Raw genomic sequence first — 19,431 nt, forward strand, 5'->3', positions numbered from 1 at the left:
TTTAAAAATAAAACTCTGCCTGCCTCTATGGGAATTTAACATAGGGGTCCAAGATATTACTTTTGTTAAGTGTCCAAAACACACTATGGATATCAAGGTTTAATTGGAGTATTTTGATTAAAAAAATGGTTGGGGAAACCCTTGTGTATGGCTTATTATCAGGTAGGTTATGTTTACACTGTAAATAAAAAAGAAGAAAAAAAATATATCATTTGCAACCGTACAGTCGGTGACGCGCTGTTACTGCGACGTACTTTCCTTCTTTTTAAGGTTCCTTTGTTTGTGGAAGTGTGGTTCTCCGAGGAGAAAGGAGGCAGCCCAGTTAACAGGCAGCTGGATTGGACCGGGCTTCATCTGCTGCTAAATGGCGCCACCACAGCAGTCAACCCCAACCGCAAAGTCCGCCGTCACATTTCGGATTAAGCCGGGGAAAAGAGAGGTGAAGCAGGTATGACACCTAGCGTCCACTGCGCGCTGCTCTTTACTGTACTGTACGTGTCGCTAGCGCTGCATTCATCATTGTTATCTTCAGGATAACACAGCTTTGGTGTCGCACCACTATCATTTCATGTTCACGGTAATTCATTTCCCAAAACAGTAGCTAGTAGCCTAGTTGTGGTGTTTTTTTTTTTTTTTATATTTTGTTGAAGTGAAAGCCATAATGAAGACAAGATAATGTGCCGACAGTGTAACGTTAGCTGCTCTTTTAATGTTTTGAAACGAAAACAAAAGAAAACAAAAGCCACAATAATTCCAGTCTTCTTCACATTGAACAAAAATAACTAAAGGAGTTGGCGACATTGAGTTTAAACGTGATACTGTTGTGAAATCAACGTTAAATCTGAGAGGGAGATTTAACTGCTGCTGTGCTGCTCTCTTTGGACTGAACGTTTTTAAGCAGCAACATTTACGAGTGTTTTTTTTTTAAGAATTCAATTTACAAAAATGCAGTCATCACAGTCCGTAAACATAAAACTATACATAAATAATTGCAAATAATATAATATGAAAGTAATAATTTAAACAGAAACAAAAAGATACACAAGTAAAGAAGTGACACACTTGCAAATTTCATAAATGATATTGACAGCAGGAGTTCTTAATTAAATCATTTTGAGTAGATATCAGTCATTAAAATACCTTTCTTATTTGTTACCAATTTAAGAGACTCAAAGTAGGGGAGAGTGGGGGCGGTTGCAACACTTTTTACATTTCCTTCAGTTAATCAGCAACCGTGTGTATTAGAAAGACAAAAAGAATTATATATTAAACCCATATATGTCACCTACTTGCCCATACTGCTGCAACATGTGTACATATGATAATATGAAAGTAATTTGTACTTAAATGGACCTTGAAAAATGTTGCAGTTGTAACAGTACCGAGGGGCAGTTGCAACAGTCATTTAATGTAATAAAACTAAATTTATATATTATTTCAAGTTTATTTGAGACTAGAGATATCAAACCACTGAATTGCCTTTTATATCAATTTTATCTAATTGTCATTATTGTTGTCATGAGGGACAGTTGCAACACCATGTGTGGACAGTTGCATAGGGGGACAGTTGCAACAATGCATTGCAACTGTCCCACCCCCTGGCAGCCATCTTAAAACTAGCGATGCTAGCCTAACACATTAGCTTTAACACATGGTACCTAATTCTGTTAAGAGCTAAGAAACTGCACATTCAAACTATATAACGATAAAGATCAATACTTAAACAGTTTAGACAGTATGACAAAAAATCTGGTCTTAAAAAAAGTTACTTTTTCACCTTGAATTTCAGTTAGGAAACAATGAATATAGGAACATAAGGAACAATGGCATGTGGCTGTTAACTTCCAGAAAGATGGAGGGGGCCTACTGAGCATGTGCATTAGGAGTTTCATGACTCTAGCTCATTCCTGATTGGAGAAATCAGCAATGTTGCAACTGCCACACGTTGCAACTGTCCCCACTCTCCCCTATTGTATGTGTAAGTTTCAATTTGGAATAGTTTTGCAACAGGTGTTTCTCATCAACTGGCTACGTCAACATGACGTCAATGACCGGGGTGTGTCCGGGAAGCAAGATTACGAATCCTATATTAGAAATTCTTTGATCCCACTATGGCCACGCCAAGACCCGCCCTACGAAGCAGCTCGATTGGTTGGGGTTAGGCATTTCACCTCGAGTGGTTAAGGTTAGGCTTAGGGGATTGGTCAGGGGATAGGACCTGTACATGTAAGCATGGATGCCTGGCCAATAGTAGTGTGTCAACGCTATTGAAGGGCGGGTCTTGGCGTGGCCATAGTTGGATTCATAACATCGCGTCCGGGAATGTTACATGGTTGACAGCACGTGGGGAGTAGCCTTTACGGTCTACGGGAGCAGCAGTATAATGGACCTTTTTTCACAGCAGACATTTTGACTTGTCATAGTAGGAAAAACACAGCTGAAAGTGAAAACCTTTCCATCAAATGTCCCAGTAAGCTCTTTCAGTGAGTCAGCATGCACAATACCAGGACCTCTCCTAAGTGGAATGCAGCCATCAGTAATGGTTTAATACCAGGACCTCTCCTAAGTGGAATGCAGCCATCAGTAATGGTTTAATACCAGGGCCTCTCCTAAGTGGAATGCAGCCATCAGTAATGGTTTAATACCAGGACCTCTCCTAAGTGGAATGCAGCCATCAGTAATGGTTTAATACCAGGGTCTCTCCTAAGTGGAATGCAGCCATCAGTAATGGTTTTGAATACACCTGTGCCTTTCCTACTATGACATGTCAACATGTCTGCCATGAAAAAGGTCTATTCATGAATATAATCCACCCATGGAGCAGCACTGCAGCAGTTTTCTGCCCTGTATGATGATCAACAGGAGCAGCAGGTAATACTGGACTTCTGCAGGCCTACCTATGGTAATACTAAGTTATTATTAAAAAGGAGCTGTTGGGTTCATTAAAATCAAACAAAATCTCTCATTAGTGTCGTTCCAAACTGGCCCTCCATACAAAACGCAACTCAAAAAGCACAAATTTGCTGGTCTAGCATGAAGAGGAAATGAGCATCATGTACCACGTTCAATACGTTTGCAACTATTATTTAATTATTTGCATTACACTTCCACTGTAGTCCAGGTAAAAAAAATAAAATAAAAAAAAGACCTGGTAGTCTCTTAGTTTTTTTTTAAGTAATTTACAATGCGGAAACTTTTATTTTTTATTGTAAAAGCCTTTAAAATATTAATTTTTACTTCTGTGTATAACCGTTTACAATCCACTGAGTTAAACACTATGCATCTGTCCATTTATACCATAGAAATAAAATGAGTCATACACCAACAACATTCTGTACACAACCGTAAAAACATCTCCCACAGATTCTAAAAACATTACTGATATCAAATTTGTGCATAGCGTCAGAATGTCTCCAGTATTGTAAGTCAGCATTGCATGTTAGTTGATACCTTCTATACAAATTTGGAGGTCAACACTTGTAAGACAATAGCAGCTTGATCATTAAAGACATCTTCATATTCTCTGTAAGAGTATAACAAGTTGTCATGGGTGTCCAAACAGATGTGGACCGACGATGAAAGAGTTAACGTTTAGATGTACAGTACCATCATCGTAATACTGCAGAATGACATTAAAATAACTAATTTAACATTCTGAATTGGCTTCCACAAAATGTCCGGTTAGCACCATGTGCTCCTTTTGGCTCTGTCTAGAAGTGACTCAGGTCCTCATGGATCTCAGCCTCATCCCAGGGTCCATGGATGTTGTCCTTTTGCCCCTGCAGTCGGACTAGCAGCAGGGGGCAGAGTAATGTAACACTCCATAAGGCCAGGGCTAAGAGCACGGCTCCCCCTGGCCACTGGGAGCCCAGACCACCCACCCCTCCGATACACACTCCCACACACACACCAGTAAACTGGCTAGGGGCGTTCTCCCTCAGCCTCTGCAGCAGGCAGGGCCACAGGGCAAACACCAGCAGGGCACAGCTGAGCATGGCGAAGGTGTGCAGAGCCCCAGGTAGCCTTGACGCTAAACACACTGAGGCGAACAGGGCTGCATTTAGGGAGAAGCTGCCAGGAGGTGAGGGGTGGGCGTAAGGGAATGACACCAGGTGGGCCAGCAGCATAAAAGCAGACATGGCATACACTGTGTCGGTACTCACAGACTCTGTAAGTGTCTTTAGAACTGGCGAGAAGCCAAAGGTAAAGGAAAGAAAAATAGTGGCACTCTGTAAGTCAGCCAGACGGGTCCGGGGCTCACAGCCTGATTCGACTTGAGACGTCAAGGCTTGGTGCAGTCCATAACCCAGCAGGGCGCAGACAAGGCTGGTCCACAACAGTGTCTCGGGGGACAGCAGACCCTGTGAGGAAACCAGAGAAGAAGTAGATTAATTATGCATTTAATGTACACCATTCTATACATTAAAAAGGCACAATGTGCTCTAGAAGTGCATGATACATCGACTCAATATCGGTATTGCGATATCACGATGCGCAATATTATATCGAAAGTGATAAGTATGCAATATTTTGTTGAGTTGGCTGTGTGGCTTAGTTGTGTTTGATTTAGAGCCCGCTTGATCACGTTTCATTGGCCAGTTACCGTGCCACTTGTGTTGGTGCACGTCAGCGCAACCACTACGTGACAAACCCTATGGAGCGTACCACGTGACGTGTCTGCATATTTCGACAGAGTGACAGTGTAAGTGAAGAAATAGAGACAAAAAAACGGAACAAATCAGAGAAGGGAAAAGCAAAGTAAGGGCCTAAAGAGAGAGCAAAGGGAGTGAGTGGAGCAAAAGAAAGAACACAAAAGTAAGAAAATTAGTGTTGCTCAGGGAGAAGACGAAATAACCGATTGAAGAGGAAACTTTAGTGGCCAAAGGTAATCCCACCCTGCATCTATTTCTCACCGGTAGCTATCCCGCAACTTTATAAACCGTGTTTATAACAGGCAGAGTTTGGAGTCGGAAATATTGAATATTTTTCATCCACGACCGACCTGTGGTACAGCCGCACTACGGGGCCGTACATAAGTCTCACTGTGCACTATGTTGTTGTGAATCTATTTTGATGAGTTTTCCCGTAACGTTTGTAATTTTACATAGGTTTAAAAATATCTAAATTAACCTTGATATCGCAATATTCATAATTGATATTGAAATATCACATTTTGGCAATATCGTGCAACCCTGATGTGCTCTACGAGGACCATTAATTTTCTAAAGCTTTACCTGCTCAATGTAAAGCCAGATGGTGATAAAAATGGCCACACAGGACAGCCGCTCCCCGACAAAGCCTGCTTCTTTTACCACAGCCCAGTAGCGGTACTGACGGATGCCCTCATTCCTCCGTAATTCCTCCAGGAACCGCTGGTCCACATAGTTATCAGGGAACGGCTGGCACTCCCACAGCACCTTCCGCCAGGGCACAGCTGGACCTGGGGCACTGTCTGGCCCCATCAACCTGACACACAACACAACACACAACAGTCAGAGTAGCTGCTGGAATAATTCTGATTTTTATTTTTTTTTTAAACTCTTTATTAGCATTTTTTCAAGAACAACAATTTTCAGTGCAATTGTGATTTGTGTATAGGACAAAAATAAAAAATTATAGTAATAATTAAAATAAAATAAAAAAGGGACAATGAAGCTTGTATAAAAAAAGTAAGTCTAAGTATGTGCATGGCTACATATATACGCATACATACATCCACACACAGACCTAAATACACGCATATATTCACTGCACTTATGCAAAAATATTTTGTATTACACAGATGCATATAACGAACATAACATGGTCTTCATCATTTCTTATGGGATTGACTACATTAGTGCCACAGCCCAGTCAACTGCTGGAATAATTCGAAGTCAACATTTATCATTATTTGACGTAAATCCGACAGTCCAACATTGTCTGTAAAGTTATAGGTAGGTGTTAGCCTATAGAGAACACTAGAATGTCTAGACCAGTTTGTGCTTAGTTGTGTTTTTTTAAATGTTAGCTTGGAAGCTAATGAGCTATCTGTCATGTACTGAATTTATTGCATTTATGATTTTATCATCAGCTTTGACCGTGTCACATGAGATATATGAGAGATATGAGATATATACACCTGTAGTGTTGCGTTTACGGTCAGTTGAAGGAATCTATTTTGAACAGGGTCTCGACCATGGATGTATCTCAACTGTTGACCGGTGCTGCTAGCATGAAACTATAGGTACTTCCGGCTTTGACACGACAATAAAACCAGACCATGACACATGTACACGTATGTTTATGAAGACTAACACGTTGACGATCTGTTAAACAATTTACAGTGTCCATTTGAAATATCTCAAAAGGTTTTTCCTACCTACCTGAGACGGTATTTTGTTCAGCGCCGATGCTGTAGCTAATCTCCTCCTGTCATTATGACGCCGGAAGTGACGCACTTTATAAGAGCTCACAGCGCCACCTGTTGTTGGATTCTTTAACGTTACCAACTGTCTGTCAACTTCATTCTCTCGCATCCTTTACAAAGGGAAATCGTTATGTTATGGTGATTGGGTTGAGAGAGGTGTCTGGTCTATTCTACAGCTGATGGATTTAAGTGGGACTTTTTTGGAGCATGATTAATTCATTATTTGATGTGAGGTGTACCAAGAAATAATATTCAGCAGTTATTAAAGCAATTCCACAGGCAATGGTGAATTTGGTTAAAGGCATATTGCAGTATGAGACAGTAGTACCACGCATGCCTTCTCTGTTTATAGAGGAACGGGATTTTAATGTGGCAAAATGCACAAACAAATTCATAAGGGCTGCCCTTACATCTGGATTATTTCCTTTACCATTGAAAAGAAAGAACTTACTTCAAGTCTATCCTGAAGAGATTGTAAGGAGAATAAGAACCAGATACCTCACTCTTCCTGTTTCACAGAAAGCAAAAGAAACTCATTTTAAAGTGTTGAATGATATATATGCATGTGATAGGCTTCTTAAACAAAGATTTAACATTGACGAGAATAATTGTACTTTTTGTGATTTAAATATGGAAACCTTAGAACATTTATTTTTTGAGTGTAATGTAACTAAATCTTTTTGGGATTTGTTCAGAAATTGGATTTCTGAAAAGGACTCAGGAGCACCGTCTTTGAGCTACGGGGACATTAAATTGGGAGTGTTAATGGAGGACAAAAAAAGGGACCAGATGTATAACACCTTGATTATTTTAGCTAAACAGTTTATCCACAAATGCAGATTTTTGAAGGTGAGACCTTTATTTTGTGTGTTCATGAATGAGTTACGTATTTATAAGAAATCTTTTGAAATGTATAAAAACTAAACAAGCAGGGAATGTGCTACAGATCATACAAGTATTGGTTGTGGACTAGACCTCTATTTATTTACTTTTGTCTTTTTTTTCTTCTTCTTTATAATTCAATTGTTTCTTTGTTATAGTTGGATACCTAGTCTGTATTTGGTACTCCATGTATTAATTATCAAACGAAGACTGTAATGGCCTGAATTTGTTAAATAAAGATTGGGGAAAAAAAGTTATACCTTCATCTTTTTCTTTGACAAGGTGTCTGTGTTGACCATACATGGCCCCTTCTCTGTTGACATCAGAAGACCGGCCAACCCACAGACCAACGTGCCTGCAAAAAGGTAAGCTAGAAGCTCGTGATCCTGAAGGTTTGTGTCACTTTTAAATACATGTACCATGTTTACTTTGATAATAATCCATAACCTCATGTATATTCTGTCAAATAACAGCATCCTAGTGCATAGACCACAGCCCTTTGACTCCGACGTGACAACTCAGGCAGCCAGTGGAGCTGTCAGCTCTGGCCCAGTGTCAACACCAACCACCGAGGTAAATTTTGCCAACACACAAAAGAAATTAAAATAAAAAACCTCAGTTGGGAACAGATTTGAAATCTTGCATTCACACTTTATCAGAGAGAACATTTACACTAGGGGGGGGAAATCAATACCGCATAGTATTTTCTGTGGCAATACTGCATCGATACACAGACGCCAAGTATCGATCTTTTATTATATGTGTTGGTCAGTTTGTCTGCTTGACAATCCCATTTTGCAGCGATAAAATTGAAGTGAGATGAACAAACAGAGGAATGTATCTTTTTAGAGAAAATAAGATGTTGACAAAAGTTTCCTTTTGGGGACATCATTTGAAATTGGGAAATGTTTGAAGTTAGAAAAAAAGGCAATAAATTGCAATTTATCGCAGAACATTGCAATATGTTTAAAATCGCAATAGTATCGTATCGTGACATAAGCATCGTGATGATATCGTATCGTGAGGCCTCTGGTGATTCCCACACCTAATTTACACTGACTTTGACACAATCACAAGAGTTCTGACAAGGGCTTTGCCTTAAATTTACCAATCCACATACAGTTCTTGCCATTTTGTTAGCTGATGGTTAGGCGTCTCTTACATATCACCCATCTTTGCTTCTAGTTGAGAACAGGATCATGTCTTAACAAAGACAGTGTTTCCAGAAGGATTGGATCATCCACGCATCTTCTGATAGGCTAGTAAGTGTCATGAATCAAAGTGTAATACTGTGAGGATGAGTAGTGACGATGACCAAAAAAGAAGCCCAATAGCCCTTCCTTTCCTTTCAGTTCTCCTGGGTTCCGTCCGCTGCGCTTGGCAGTGGTCTCTGCACTACAGGAGTGTCTCGTCATTACATCTCTGCGCCACCAGATCCAGAAGAAGACCCCAGCTTGTCCAGCAGCTTAATGATTTAGTCACTTCTATTTCATCTGAGCTGCTGCATGCTCGAAGAAGCCCTAGCTTTCCTACAGGTATCTGCATAACTTGTTAGATATGCCTGTGTCAATATGCAGTACAATAATTCAAATTTGTAAGAACAAAAAAAAACAAAAAACGTTTTGGCTCAGTAGGAACACAATAGAACACAGAAGTCAGACAAATGTATGATTGTTTAATTTTTACACATTTACAACTACAGGACATTAGCTGAATAAATATCTTATAAGGTCCACATTCCCCTCTGCCCCCACTGCTGCATCAGGGTAGTAGAAAATACTTTTCAAAGACAGTTTGGCTGTTGATCCAGACACCTTAACAATCTCATACTTAGCAACTGAGAAATACTTTTGAAATATTTGTAGTATTTCATTTTTGTAGAACTTTTAAAAAGGTCCCATGGCATGAAAATTTCACATTTTAACATTAATATGAGTCCCCCCAGCCTGCCTATGGTCCCCCAGTGGCTAGAAATGGTGATAGGTGTAAACCGAGCCCTGGGTATCCTGCTCTGCCTTTGAGAAAATGAAAGCTCAGATGGGCCGATCTGGAATCTTCTCCTTATGAGGTCATAAGGAGCAAGGTTACCTCCCCTTTCTCTGCTTTGCCCGCCCCGAGAATTTGGCCCACCCATGAGAAAGAGAGAGACATCACGGCTTTCAAACGAGCAAAGTGGCAGTTGGTCAAGGCCACACCCCCACCCTCCACCTTGGCCCCCCCTCTCTCCTCCTCAATAGCTACAGACACAGAAATGGCACATCCTAAGGAAAGCTCATTGTGGGACTGGCACTAGTGGCTGTAATTCTGCACCAAGGCTGAATTTCGGGAAAGAGACTTCAGATACAGTATTAGGGGACCACTAAGGCCTATATAAAAGAGACTTCAGATACAGTATTAGGGGACCACTAAGGCCTATATAAAAGAGACTTCAGATAAAGTATTAGGGGACCACTAAGGACTATATAAAAGAGACTTCAGATACAGTATTAGGGTACCACTAAGGTCTATATAAAAGAGACTTCAGATACAGTATTAGGGTACCACTAAGGTCTATATAAAAGACACTTCAGATACAGTATTAGGGTACCACTAAGGTCTATATAAAAGAGACTTCAGATACAGTATTAGGGGACCACTAAGGTCTATATAAAAGAGACTTCAGATACAGTATTAGGGGACCACTAAGGTCTATATAAAAGCATCCAAAGATTACCATGTCATGGGACCTTTAAGCACTTTAAAATAACTCAAACTGCAACTTCATATTACTAATCTGTCACATTTTATAGAATTTCAACATACAGTACCTAAATTAAAACACAGTGAGATCAGGTGGGCAGAGAAATAAGGGATGGTATTAAGCACTTAAACCGAGGCAGAGGATGACCTTTTCTGACAACCATAACCATGTTCTAGCACGGACCCACAATACGTACATACTGAATGGAAAAACGGTATCATTTTAAAACAATAAGGCTGCTCAAAGTTTGGTTTTACAGCACTTCAAACATCAGGCTGTTCAATTATGAAGGCATTAACTCACTGTATGATCTTTATCTTACAGCACAGGGCAAAGATGGAAACATGAAGCTTCCAGCTGTGTAGTGGGTAACCAAGTTCCGCCTGTGGAGCTCAGTAATAACAATAAAGGAAATCCTCTCATCAGCAACCATAATCACAAGCCACAGTTGTGTCTTAATACTGTATAATCAACCGATGAGATAAAAAAAAACTTCTTGAGCAGCTCCTTCGCCCACACATCGGAACAAGTTGTGGACCCGTGTGCTGGGCCCTGATTATACTAAAGAATAACAAGACTTTGGAGCCCATAATGTTTAACTATGGAATAAGAATATGAAGACAAAAAATATGTTGTTCTGTGGCATCAGAGGCAGTGCAATGACCAGATGTCAGTTTGTAATGACGGCTAATAAAATAGGAATATCAAACAAAATACACAGATACAAGCATTTTAAAAAGAACGCTGACCTAGCACAAGGCAGTGAATGGCTCCAGCCTATTTAACTGAGCAGTGCACCCATGTAGTAGTGGTAATGACCTTCCAGGTGTCAGTAAGATAGAAATAGACATACTAGTCACCAGAGAGAGAGACAGGCAGGCATAACATCTTCACACAGTAGGTGGCTGTAAGCAGATAGCTGCCAGCAGCAGCAGCGAGGCTTCACAGAGGTGGGTAGTGGAGCTGGCTGCCCTTTAGGCTACAAGCCCAAAAGTCATGGCAGAGGAGAGTAGGGTAGTAGTCATTGAGAGATTTGGAGATGGCCCGTTTCCTTTTTCTCCTACTCCCTGGCCCCATTGAGTGCCAAAGAGCAGCATTAGCAGCGTGGCCCCAGCTAAATACCTGACTTTTCAGTATTGCCATGAAAGGGAAAGTGCGACTAAATTGCTAGAAGCAACATAAATGTCCATGGCAATGGGACAAATATTCAAAAGGCCTCATACACTGGCAAAAGGCTGGCAGCTAAGTAAAGTATAAACCACTAAAGGCCCGGACACACAGAGCCGATTGTCTGGCGTGGTCAGTGACTTGAGTCTGTTCGGTGTGTTCTGTGCCGTCGTCCGTCATTTGGGCCCATTTGACACGTATAATCGGCGGGGCGGGCACTGCCGGCTGTCGGACTCAAATGACCCATCTGATTGGTAGAGTGCTAACACGGAAACGGGGAGCGGAATGAGCGTGACTAGAGTCTCTCAAAATCTGACAAATCTTTTAAACTGACCTTTGTGGATCTGAAATGAGACAGATTCAGCAGCTGCACGGCCTATTTCTCGCTTAAAATGTTTTCAGAAACGGTGAACTATTTTACAATATGAGATCGTATTCTTAACGAGCCGCCAAGACAGTCTGGCTTTGAATTTCTGGAGAAACAAGACCCACGTGACGCGTTCGTCCAATCAGCTGCCGGTTTTCATTTTTTTGGGCGACAATACAGATTAGCGCCGGCCTGCTGTTATGGAGACGTATTACGTCTCGTCACTTTGGTGTGTTCCGAGGCACTTTTTTGACTAATTTGGGGAGAATGATCAGCCCAACTGCCTTTACTGCCGACGTTTGGCCGTCGGCTCTGTGTGTCTAGGCCTTTAGGTGTCTTAGTAACAGACAAAGGGTATATTTTTGTAAGTAACTACCATGGGGAAAGACTTGCTGACTGACTGATTGCACTTCCCACTCTTACTCAGATCAAATTCTTCATCATTTCTTCATCTAGTTTAGCTCAAATAAAAACATGTCCAAAGAAAAGAGAACATTTTTGCAATTGGCCATGGCCTGGTAACTTTAGACTCAGATAGAAAAATAGTAACATCATGAACATGCTTGTTATGTCACTTTTCTGTGAAGAATTACAGCCACTAGGGAGGACTATAAAAACTATATAAACGTTTTAAAGAGAAAATTTTCTTTTTTGCTGTAGCAAAGAGACTGAGGACCAGAGAAAGAAACGAGGTGACTTTGTTATAAAGAATGTCAAAATGTCTGTCTGTGTTCGTGCATATGTATGTGTATAGATGACATCTTGTGTTAAAAGTCACAAGCCAGGAGATCTGCTGAAAACAAATCCAAAAAAGGTATCTGAGGGCAAGTGCGTTTCTCTCCCTCTGTCCCTCCGTTTGGAGCAGCGTTATGTACGAATTTTCCTTTTATCTTCAAACAGTGAGCGGACTAGGTAGACCTGAACTGCCGATATCAACATCATACCGATGACATTTACAACCGACCAAAAGTTCACCCTGTCAAAGTTACTCTCCTGGAGGTTTCGGTCGCGAGCCTCGAACGCCCGCAGCACCGTCTGGATCTGCAGGCTTTTGCCGAGCCGAGCCTTCACGTTGTTGATGGTGTCCTGGGGGAGAGGAGACACACAGGTCAGAGGAGACCACCGTTATTAAAAGCTTTCAACTACATTGTTCCTCTTATGTACCTGACACTAACTAGCTAAATGCACAAACTTACACAGCAGAGTGATCAAAATGGATGTTAGATCTCTGGCGGCAGTCCCTTCTTCCATGGGAAAACAACTTCCTGCCCAGCTGGAAGATACATTTTCTTTCTTTTAAGGGAAGCTTATGTGACTTCTGACACAAATTAAGGCAGTTCCTGGTGAAGGGGCGTTGCAGGCTATTGTGGTGCAAGCTGAGACAATTGGCTGCCCTCGGCCAATAGGTGAGAGTTCATGACGTAGTCTATTCTTGGGACACCCTCCTTGTGACTTTGCATGTGTAATGGATTTTCCATGTGCCCGAGTCGGCCCCATTTTAGCTGCGCTGTGCCTCACACTAGTCCTGCTGTGGTCCTGCTTGGAAGCATACACCCTTGATGGTCTCCTCCAGTGATATGTGTCCTCAGCGGTTAAACTCATACATGTCTGTGCTGGAGACTTGAGAGCAGTTTTTAAAAGTATTTTGGTGTTAAGCTCTCAGTACTTTCGTAGCTTCTATTGGATATCTGTTGTTCGGAGTTTAGTTTCACTTCCCATTTGGATGTTTCTGTGTGAAGATATCAGCCTTATTTCACTGTTTACTAATCACTTTAAAGCTACATTGTGTAAGAATTTCTCCCATCTAGCAGTGAAATTGTATGACAACCAACTGAATATTACTTTCTAGCCCCTCCCATTCCGAGCGCATTATAACTCCTACGGTGGCCGTATTATTCCTGCCTTAAGAAGTACGACTTTGTCCGTGAGTGTTCCTTCCAGTGTAATAATAGTTTTATGTGTTTATATGTTTATAGGCTATCAGGTTCCCAAACGAATGCAAGCTAATGTTAGTAAAGTATCAGCGTGATCCTCCATCTTCAACAAGCTTTCAAATCTGCTGGCAGTCGCTGAGTAATCTTCTCCCCCTCCCTTGCATTCGTCACGGAGCCACTGAGTTTAAAAGCGCGAAATGCGGAGGTATGTCCCTCTTTGGCTGATGTATTTTAAAGATGGAGGCGCAACATGATAGAATCGAATACATTCGAGTGACTCGCTCGTATGTATTCTGAATGATTCTGAATGGCAGATTCTACGCTTACGAGAATACTTTGATTAGTTGGTGGAAGTAATTACACATGAATGAGCACATTTGTGAAAGAACAAATGAGTTTTTTTGCTAAGAATCAACTCAAAACATTACACAATAGAGCTTTAAGTCATTGGAGCTGGGTTTAGTTACTGCTAATGCAAATTGGAACATTTCCTGCTTCACATTAAAAGCTTTCCACTTGCGAATCAGAGGGATGCTTTTATTGTGAAGAAATTACAGGAAAAGCAACGTGTTCACCGAGTTAGCGTAGCTATTCTTCAATAAAACCAAGTCTAATCAATCAGATATGGACATGGACAAGAATGGTACAAACAGCTACAGTGAGCTGAAATGGCAACGAGCACACTTCCAACATGTCATCAAGGTAAACAAATTTTACCTTGCAGTGAAGTTCAACACCCCTGCTATTTTGTTGGCAGCCTGCTGAGTCACTTTTGAACCCTCTGTCATCCTGATGAAACAAACAAACATACCTAACTACTCTGGAATGTGTTACATTTAATATTTTTGGGATAACCAACATGTGGTCTATTTTAGACTGGCTGCACCCTCACCATAATGTCTTCCAGCTTCATGTCCAGGATGTCTGTTCCGTGGACATACTCCTTCCAGTCGTCTGGGTCTTCATCTGTTTCCATGTTGTCCAGGATCAACTCAAAAAAGATGAGCTTCTCAGAGACGGAACTGAACGTGTTGTCAAAGCAGAACATGTAGTCTCCATCTTCAGTCTCGACACTGGAGGAAAGCACGAAAGTAAGAGCTCGCACATGCATCTGTTTAAGTAATGCATGTCCCCTAGATCAGTGGTTCCCAAAGTGGGGTTAAGACCTTTGAAACACTTTAATTCCATCCACAAGTAACACAATGACAGAATGTTTACCAATGTTTGTCACAGGTTTTATACACTTTCTGTAATAAAACATCAAAAGGCAAAAATCCTATCAGATGGGAGACGCTGGGACACAATCTAATCAAATGGGGGTCCGTGGTCTAATTTGTTTCAGTTTAAGGTGTCCTTGACGTGAAAAAGTTTTGGGAACCACTGCCCTAGGTCACCTATGTAACTTACGTGTGCACTCCATCCGATTTGTGGTAGTCACTGAACAGCACTTGGCCAGACGGAGAGGAGATGAAGAAATCTACATCGAGACCTGCGCCATCTAATACCTGTGGACAGTTGAGGACATTCACATACGACAAGTAAATGGGACAGAATACTGACAAAATTGAAAGACATAGAAACAATACTGCAAGTTTGTGTGGGTTGATGTTTTCTCCAGAGAATGTAGCAGCAGTTCATTCCTGTATTCACATATGGGAATGTCAGGAATGCTCGTTTTACTACTCAAGGTGTCCCTCCTGATCCACTGGAAACAAATTGAGCCTGGATACCTTGTCCTCCAGGGTAGACACTATATAGCCTATAAAATGCTCGGGATGTCTTCCACAGGCAATAACAAATGGCAACTCCCTGACATCGCCTAACTTCTAGAAAACACCAAAAAGTTAAGACTCATTCATTCAGTGCTGTAACGGTTAAACTGCACACTGACCGGCATAACTGGTTCCGAACAATATGAAAATAAAAAGGTGTGAGCCACATAACGTGCTGGCTCTCTTGTTAAAAAATGTTATTTAACATCGAAGTATACCAGTGTGGTTTGTGTTCACTTATCTGAAATGAGAACTACACCAGAAAACGTGAACATAACCATGATAAAAGGGACTATCAACAAGTTTAATGTTATGTCAATATGTCAATGTTGACTCTCGATTAACGGTAGGGGTTATCGCTGATTTGGGTCCGGGTTTGCTCAGCTAACGTTAGAATTTAATCAAGAAAATCCCATTTTTGTGAGTATTTTATCACCTGATATTCAATCTCCAGCGAGGCATCTTTCTTCATAGTCTGGTAGAAACACTCTTTGCGACCAGCGGGTAGAGTGAACGTGAAGTCGCTGTCCAAAGACTGAGAGAAGAAAGCTAGTACCACAAACCTATCCGAGACTAGAGCAACAAACATGGACAAGACACACAAAAAACCCCGGACTACCTCCATAGCCAAGCCTGCGTGCCTAAAAGTCCAAAAGAGCCAAAGGGGGTAATACAGTAGCTGACCAACGTATGTGAGCGGCGAAGAAACGAGTTTAGGTTCGCCCAAACTTCTGAAATGTTCGGATTTCTGTTTCTCTCTCACGGCTGTCGAAAGCTCAGGCCCCCGCCGGTTTAAAACAACAACACATTCCTAGTTATTACTTCAAATAAAACAACGTCGGATCAATTATGTAGTCTTTTTTTATGTTACACTCATTTTTGTATCGTATTGATTATTCTATATACGTATATACAATAAAAAGTACAGGCAAATTTTAGGGCTCGATCTTTTCGAACTGCACGTTGGGATATGTAGTTATTGTTTTCCATGTGGGGCAAACAGAAGATCAGAAAATGTTTTTCAGAAATGAAAATAAAATAATTTGTTTTCTAACAAAAGTGTTATTTGCAAACACGATTTACACATTTTAAAGAAGGAAGATGGGATTGACATTATACATAAACGTATAAAGATGTGTCTTGGCGGTTCAAGATTATTTCTATTCTAAAAATGCCAGTTTAATGATGCTTTCATTTTAATCGCCCGTGGAATTCCTGTGGAAAAGGGGGCTTATAAAAGTGTCTGCCCTATTAAATGGATTATATATGGTAAATTCATTATACAGATATAATAATACAATTTAACTGCATTGCATTGACCATTGTGCTTTAATAACGAATGGTTGTTTTTGCAATAGCCTACCTGTTCAGAATGCTTTTAAAAATGCATGTTGAGGCAATGAGGAACAAAGTACATAGTGTTCACATCCCCCACACACCTCAAGTGATGAAGACTTCCACATATATTGCCATTACGAAAAGAAAGTTATCAACATTAGTCATTTATATTGAAACGTTTGACATAAGACGGTTGAGCAATAACTTAGAATATTACTGCTTTAGTGATATGCTTATCAAGATATAGGTGACGCGTCGTGCTCCACAGTCACCAACTCATCCTCAGTCCAGTAGGCGGGGAAATGTCAAATACGGTATTGCTACGTCTCCTATGATTGGTTGAAAAATATCCACAGCTCTTATTTGGTTGGCCAGACGTGGACCAAGGGTTGAAGTTACCAACAGCCAGCTACCCTCAACGGCAGTAGATGTTAAAGCCGAAAGAGAAGCAGACAACTGGTGTGGTCCGCAAAATGAAAATTAGCACGCCTCAAGTGTAGGGTTTAGCCACAGAAGACAGTCGTTTGCTCATTTGTAATTGACAAGAGCCTTCCAGCAAACAACAAGCTTGTATTCGGTGTATTGTGTAGCCGTCAAAGATTAGAAACAACCCCAAAAAGCGAGCGAGGATGTTGGTCCCCGCGGGAAGATAATGAAGAGGCTGCGCGTTTTGTTGGTGTGCCTCATTGTAGCTCTCCTGTGCTGGTAAGCTAAACCTGACATCTCCATCTCCAGTCACATCTTTAACGACAGGTCAGACAAATGACAGTCGTAACAATAGATGAGCCACGTTTCGTGATGAATACACTGCCCGTCACGTCGTTTTGCATGGTGTCTTTTGCCGCATTATATCCGTCGGTCATCAATGTTCAGTGACATGATTCCTCCTTGCTACACAGCTAACATCAGCTAGTTAGTGTGTGATGTGTGATGTTTTTTTGACCTGTAACTAAAAAGAACAGCTTTTTCATGATTTTGTCGGTACTTCACATGATTGATTAATGGTTGATAAAGTTCTTTTTTTTTTTTTTTTTTAAGTGGGTTAATAGCTAGCCAGCTGTTGAATATGAATGGCAGCATAGCTAGCTAACCTAAACCAGTGAGCATGGGCTGTGAATGAAAACGTTACTTGTCCGGTGGCTGGTATTTGTAAGGTCAATGTTGACCAAGAAATACTTAAAGGGACAGTAAGAAGCTGTGTATGCTTTAAATCGATCTAAAAGTGTGTGTGTGTGTCTCTCTCTCTCTCTCTCTCTCTCTCTCTCTCTCTCTCTCTCTCGTGGGAGGTAACTTTCACGCCTCCCGCAGAACGCTTTACAACAGCGGGGGTAGTGGGGGGGTTCACCGGCTTCACGCAGAACGCTTTAAGCGGGGGGGGGTGGTACCAGCTTCCAACGTTAGCTACATCCAACGTTACATGAGATATAGCTAGCTAGGCCTACCAAACTAACTTTTCTTTACTTTCCCGGAGCACGAGCGGATAGCATACGGGAACATCGCTTCGCAACTGTTGTTTAAGTTGGCCTCTAACTTTTAGCACTTATAACTGATTAGCTACGTTAATACTGCCGTTTAAAAAAAGAAAAAGAAAAGCGAATCATACGCCTATTACTAGGGTACCTGTAAAGTTACTCCTATAACGTAGCTATATCTCCCTCACAAAAACCGAAAATCTGGCCAATATATTTATTACAGCCAATAGATTACTACAATCACAATAAAGTAGGCCTACTCGATGGGGGAGCACATTTCGACACAACACCCCTAAGTTGACTACAGCAATTTGGGGGATTTTCACCGACTTTTGACTTTTTTTTGCGTTACATGATTACCGGATATAACTGTAACAACCAAACTGGTCTTCGCTTTCCCGGAGCAACAGCGGATTGCTTACATGGACATCGCACAAGAGACGAGACGACACGTCATTAAACTGTGGCGATATCATGAAATATCGTTGACGAAAAAGACAACACTACAATTTTATCTCTCTGTACACACACCCAAACAAACAAACGCAAACAGCTTGTAGCTAAATGTGACGTTGTTTCTGAGTCCATGAGGCAACTGTCTGATTACTCCACATTTTAATTGGGATATTTTAAGACTAAATTCTGAATCTGCCACATTCTCTGTCAGGTAAATACAGTAGTACAATGTCTTCCACTGTAAGTCAGTAGTAGGCTATACAGTGGAGGTGCATAGTAAGTGGTTTGGGGTCCTTCTGTAAGTCATTTTGGGGTAAAAGTTGGTTTTGGAGAATTCTACAAGCAGCAATACAACAGGCCAAGCAATCGGCTCATTCCAAACAGGCACATTTTCTTTTCTTTTTTTAGATTAATTTTTTTGGAGGCCTTTATTTCTGTAGAAGATCTGAAGACATGAAAGGGGAGAGAGAGGGGGGAATGACATACAGTAAAGGGCTGCAGGGCGGAGTCGCGGCCGCTGCATCCAGGAGTAAACCTCTGTATATGGGCGCCTGTTCTACCAGGTGAGCTACCCAGGCGCCCCAAACAGGCGCATTTTCAACGGGCACTGTACTAGTATTTATAATGATACTATTGTAACTTTCTATCCCTGTAACCTTAGAGCTTAAACTAACCAACATTTTACAATTGCGTTATTATCTGCCAAAATCCACATCATCAGCTAGTAATGTCCAGACTGATGTCTGAAGATTGTTCAGTTAGATTCGGCGACGGATTTGAACCCAGAATGAGTCAGTTTATAATCCTACGAGTACATATAAGCAATGACATAAAGAAAAGCAAGCATTTCTGTGCATTTGTGGAAAGAATGCAGCATATGCATCGCATTGTTAG

General features: G+C 41.1%; 3 protein-coding genes across 7 annotated transcripts in view; 1 reads left to right on the plus strand and 2 right to left on the minus strand.

The window, feature by feature from the left end:
• Positions 1 to 3,058: 3,058 nt before the first annotated feature.
• On the minus strand, positions 3,059 to 6,476 carry pigc (phosphatidylinositol glycan anchor biosynthesis, class C). 2 transcript variants are annotated; one of them, XM_039810335.1, is made up of 3 exons: positions 6,366 to 6,476; positions 5,235 to 5,466; positions 3,059 to 4,361 (listed from the first exon to the last, which is right to left on the minus strand). In XM_039810335.1, the coding sequence occupies exons 2-3, from the start codon at positions 5,460 to 5,462 to the stop codon at positions 3,711 to 3,713; spliced, it is 879 nt and encodes a 292-aa protein (XP_039666269.1). In that variant the 5' UTR covers positions 5,463 to 5,466; positions 6,366 to 6,476; the 3' UTR covers positions 3,059 to 3,710. The 2 variants fall into 2 exon arrangements, with proteins under 2 accessions (XP_039666269.1, XP_039666270.1); XM_039810336.1 differs by having other exon boundaries at positions 6,362 to 6,432.
• Positions 6,477 to 11,696: 5,220 nt separating this feature from the next.
• On the minus strand, positions 11,697 to 16,067 carry tmed5 (transmembrane p24 trafficking protein 5). The gene is made up of 4 exons (XM_039810337.1): positions 15,708 to 16,067; positions 14,907 to 15,004; positions 14,392 to 14,572; positions 11,697 to 12,651 (listed from the first exon to the last, which is right to left on the minus strand). The coding sequence occupies exons 1-4, from the start codon at positions 15,894 to 15,896 to the stop codon at positions 12,433 to 12,435; spliced, it is 687 nt and encodes a 228-aa protein (XP_039666271.1). The 5' UTR covers positions 15,897 to 16,067; the 3' UTR covers positions 11,697 to 12,432.
• A 948-nt stretch (positions 16,068 to 17,015) lies between these two features.
• suco (SUN domain containing ossification factor) overlaps positions 17,016 to 19,431 on the plus strand; it is a 59,816-nt gene continuing 57,400 nt past the window's right edge. For all 4 annotated transcript variants that reach the window (XM_039810338.1, XM_039810339.1, XM_039810340.1 and 1 more), the window contains exon 1: positions 17,016 to 17,314. In XM_039810338.1, the coding sequence (XP_039666272.1) occupies positions 17,262 to 17,314 (53 nt within the window). In that variant the 5' untranslated portion in view covers positions 17,016 to 17,261. The remainder of the gene's footprint in view (positions 17,315 to 19,431) is intronic.

This window comes from Perca fluviatilis, chromosome 9 (assembly GCF_010015445.1).
Source record: "Perca fluviatilis chromosome 9, GENO_Pfluv_1.0, whole genome shotgun sequence".
Taxonomy (NCBI): domain Eukaryota; kingdom Metazoa; phylum Chordata; class Actinopteri; order Perciformes; family Percidae; genus Perca; species Perca fluviatilis.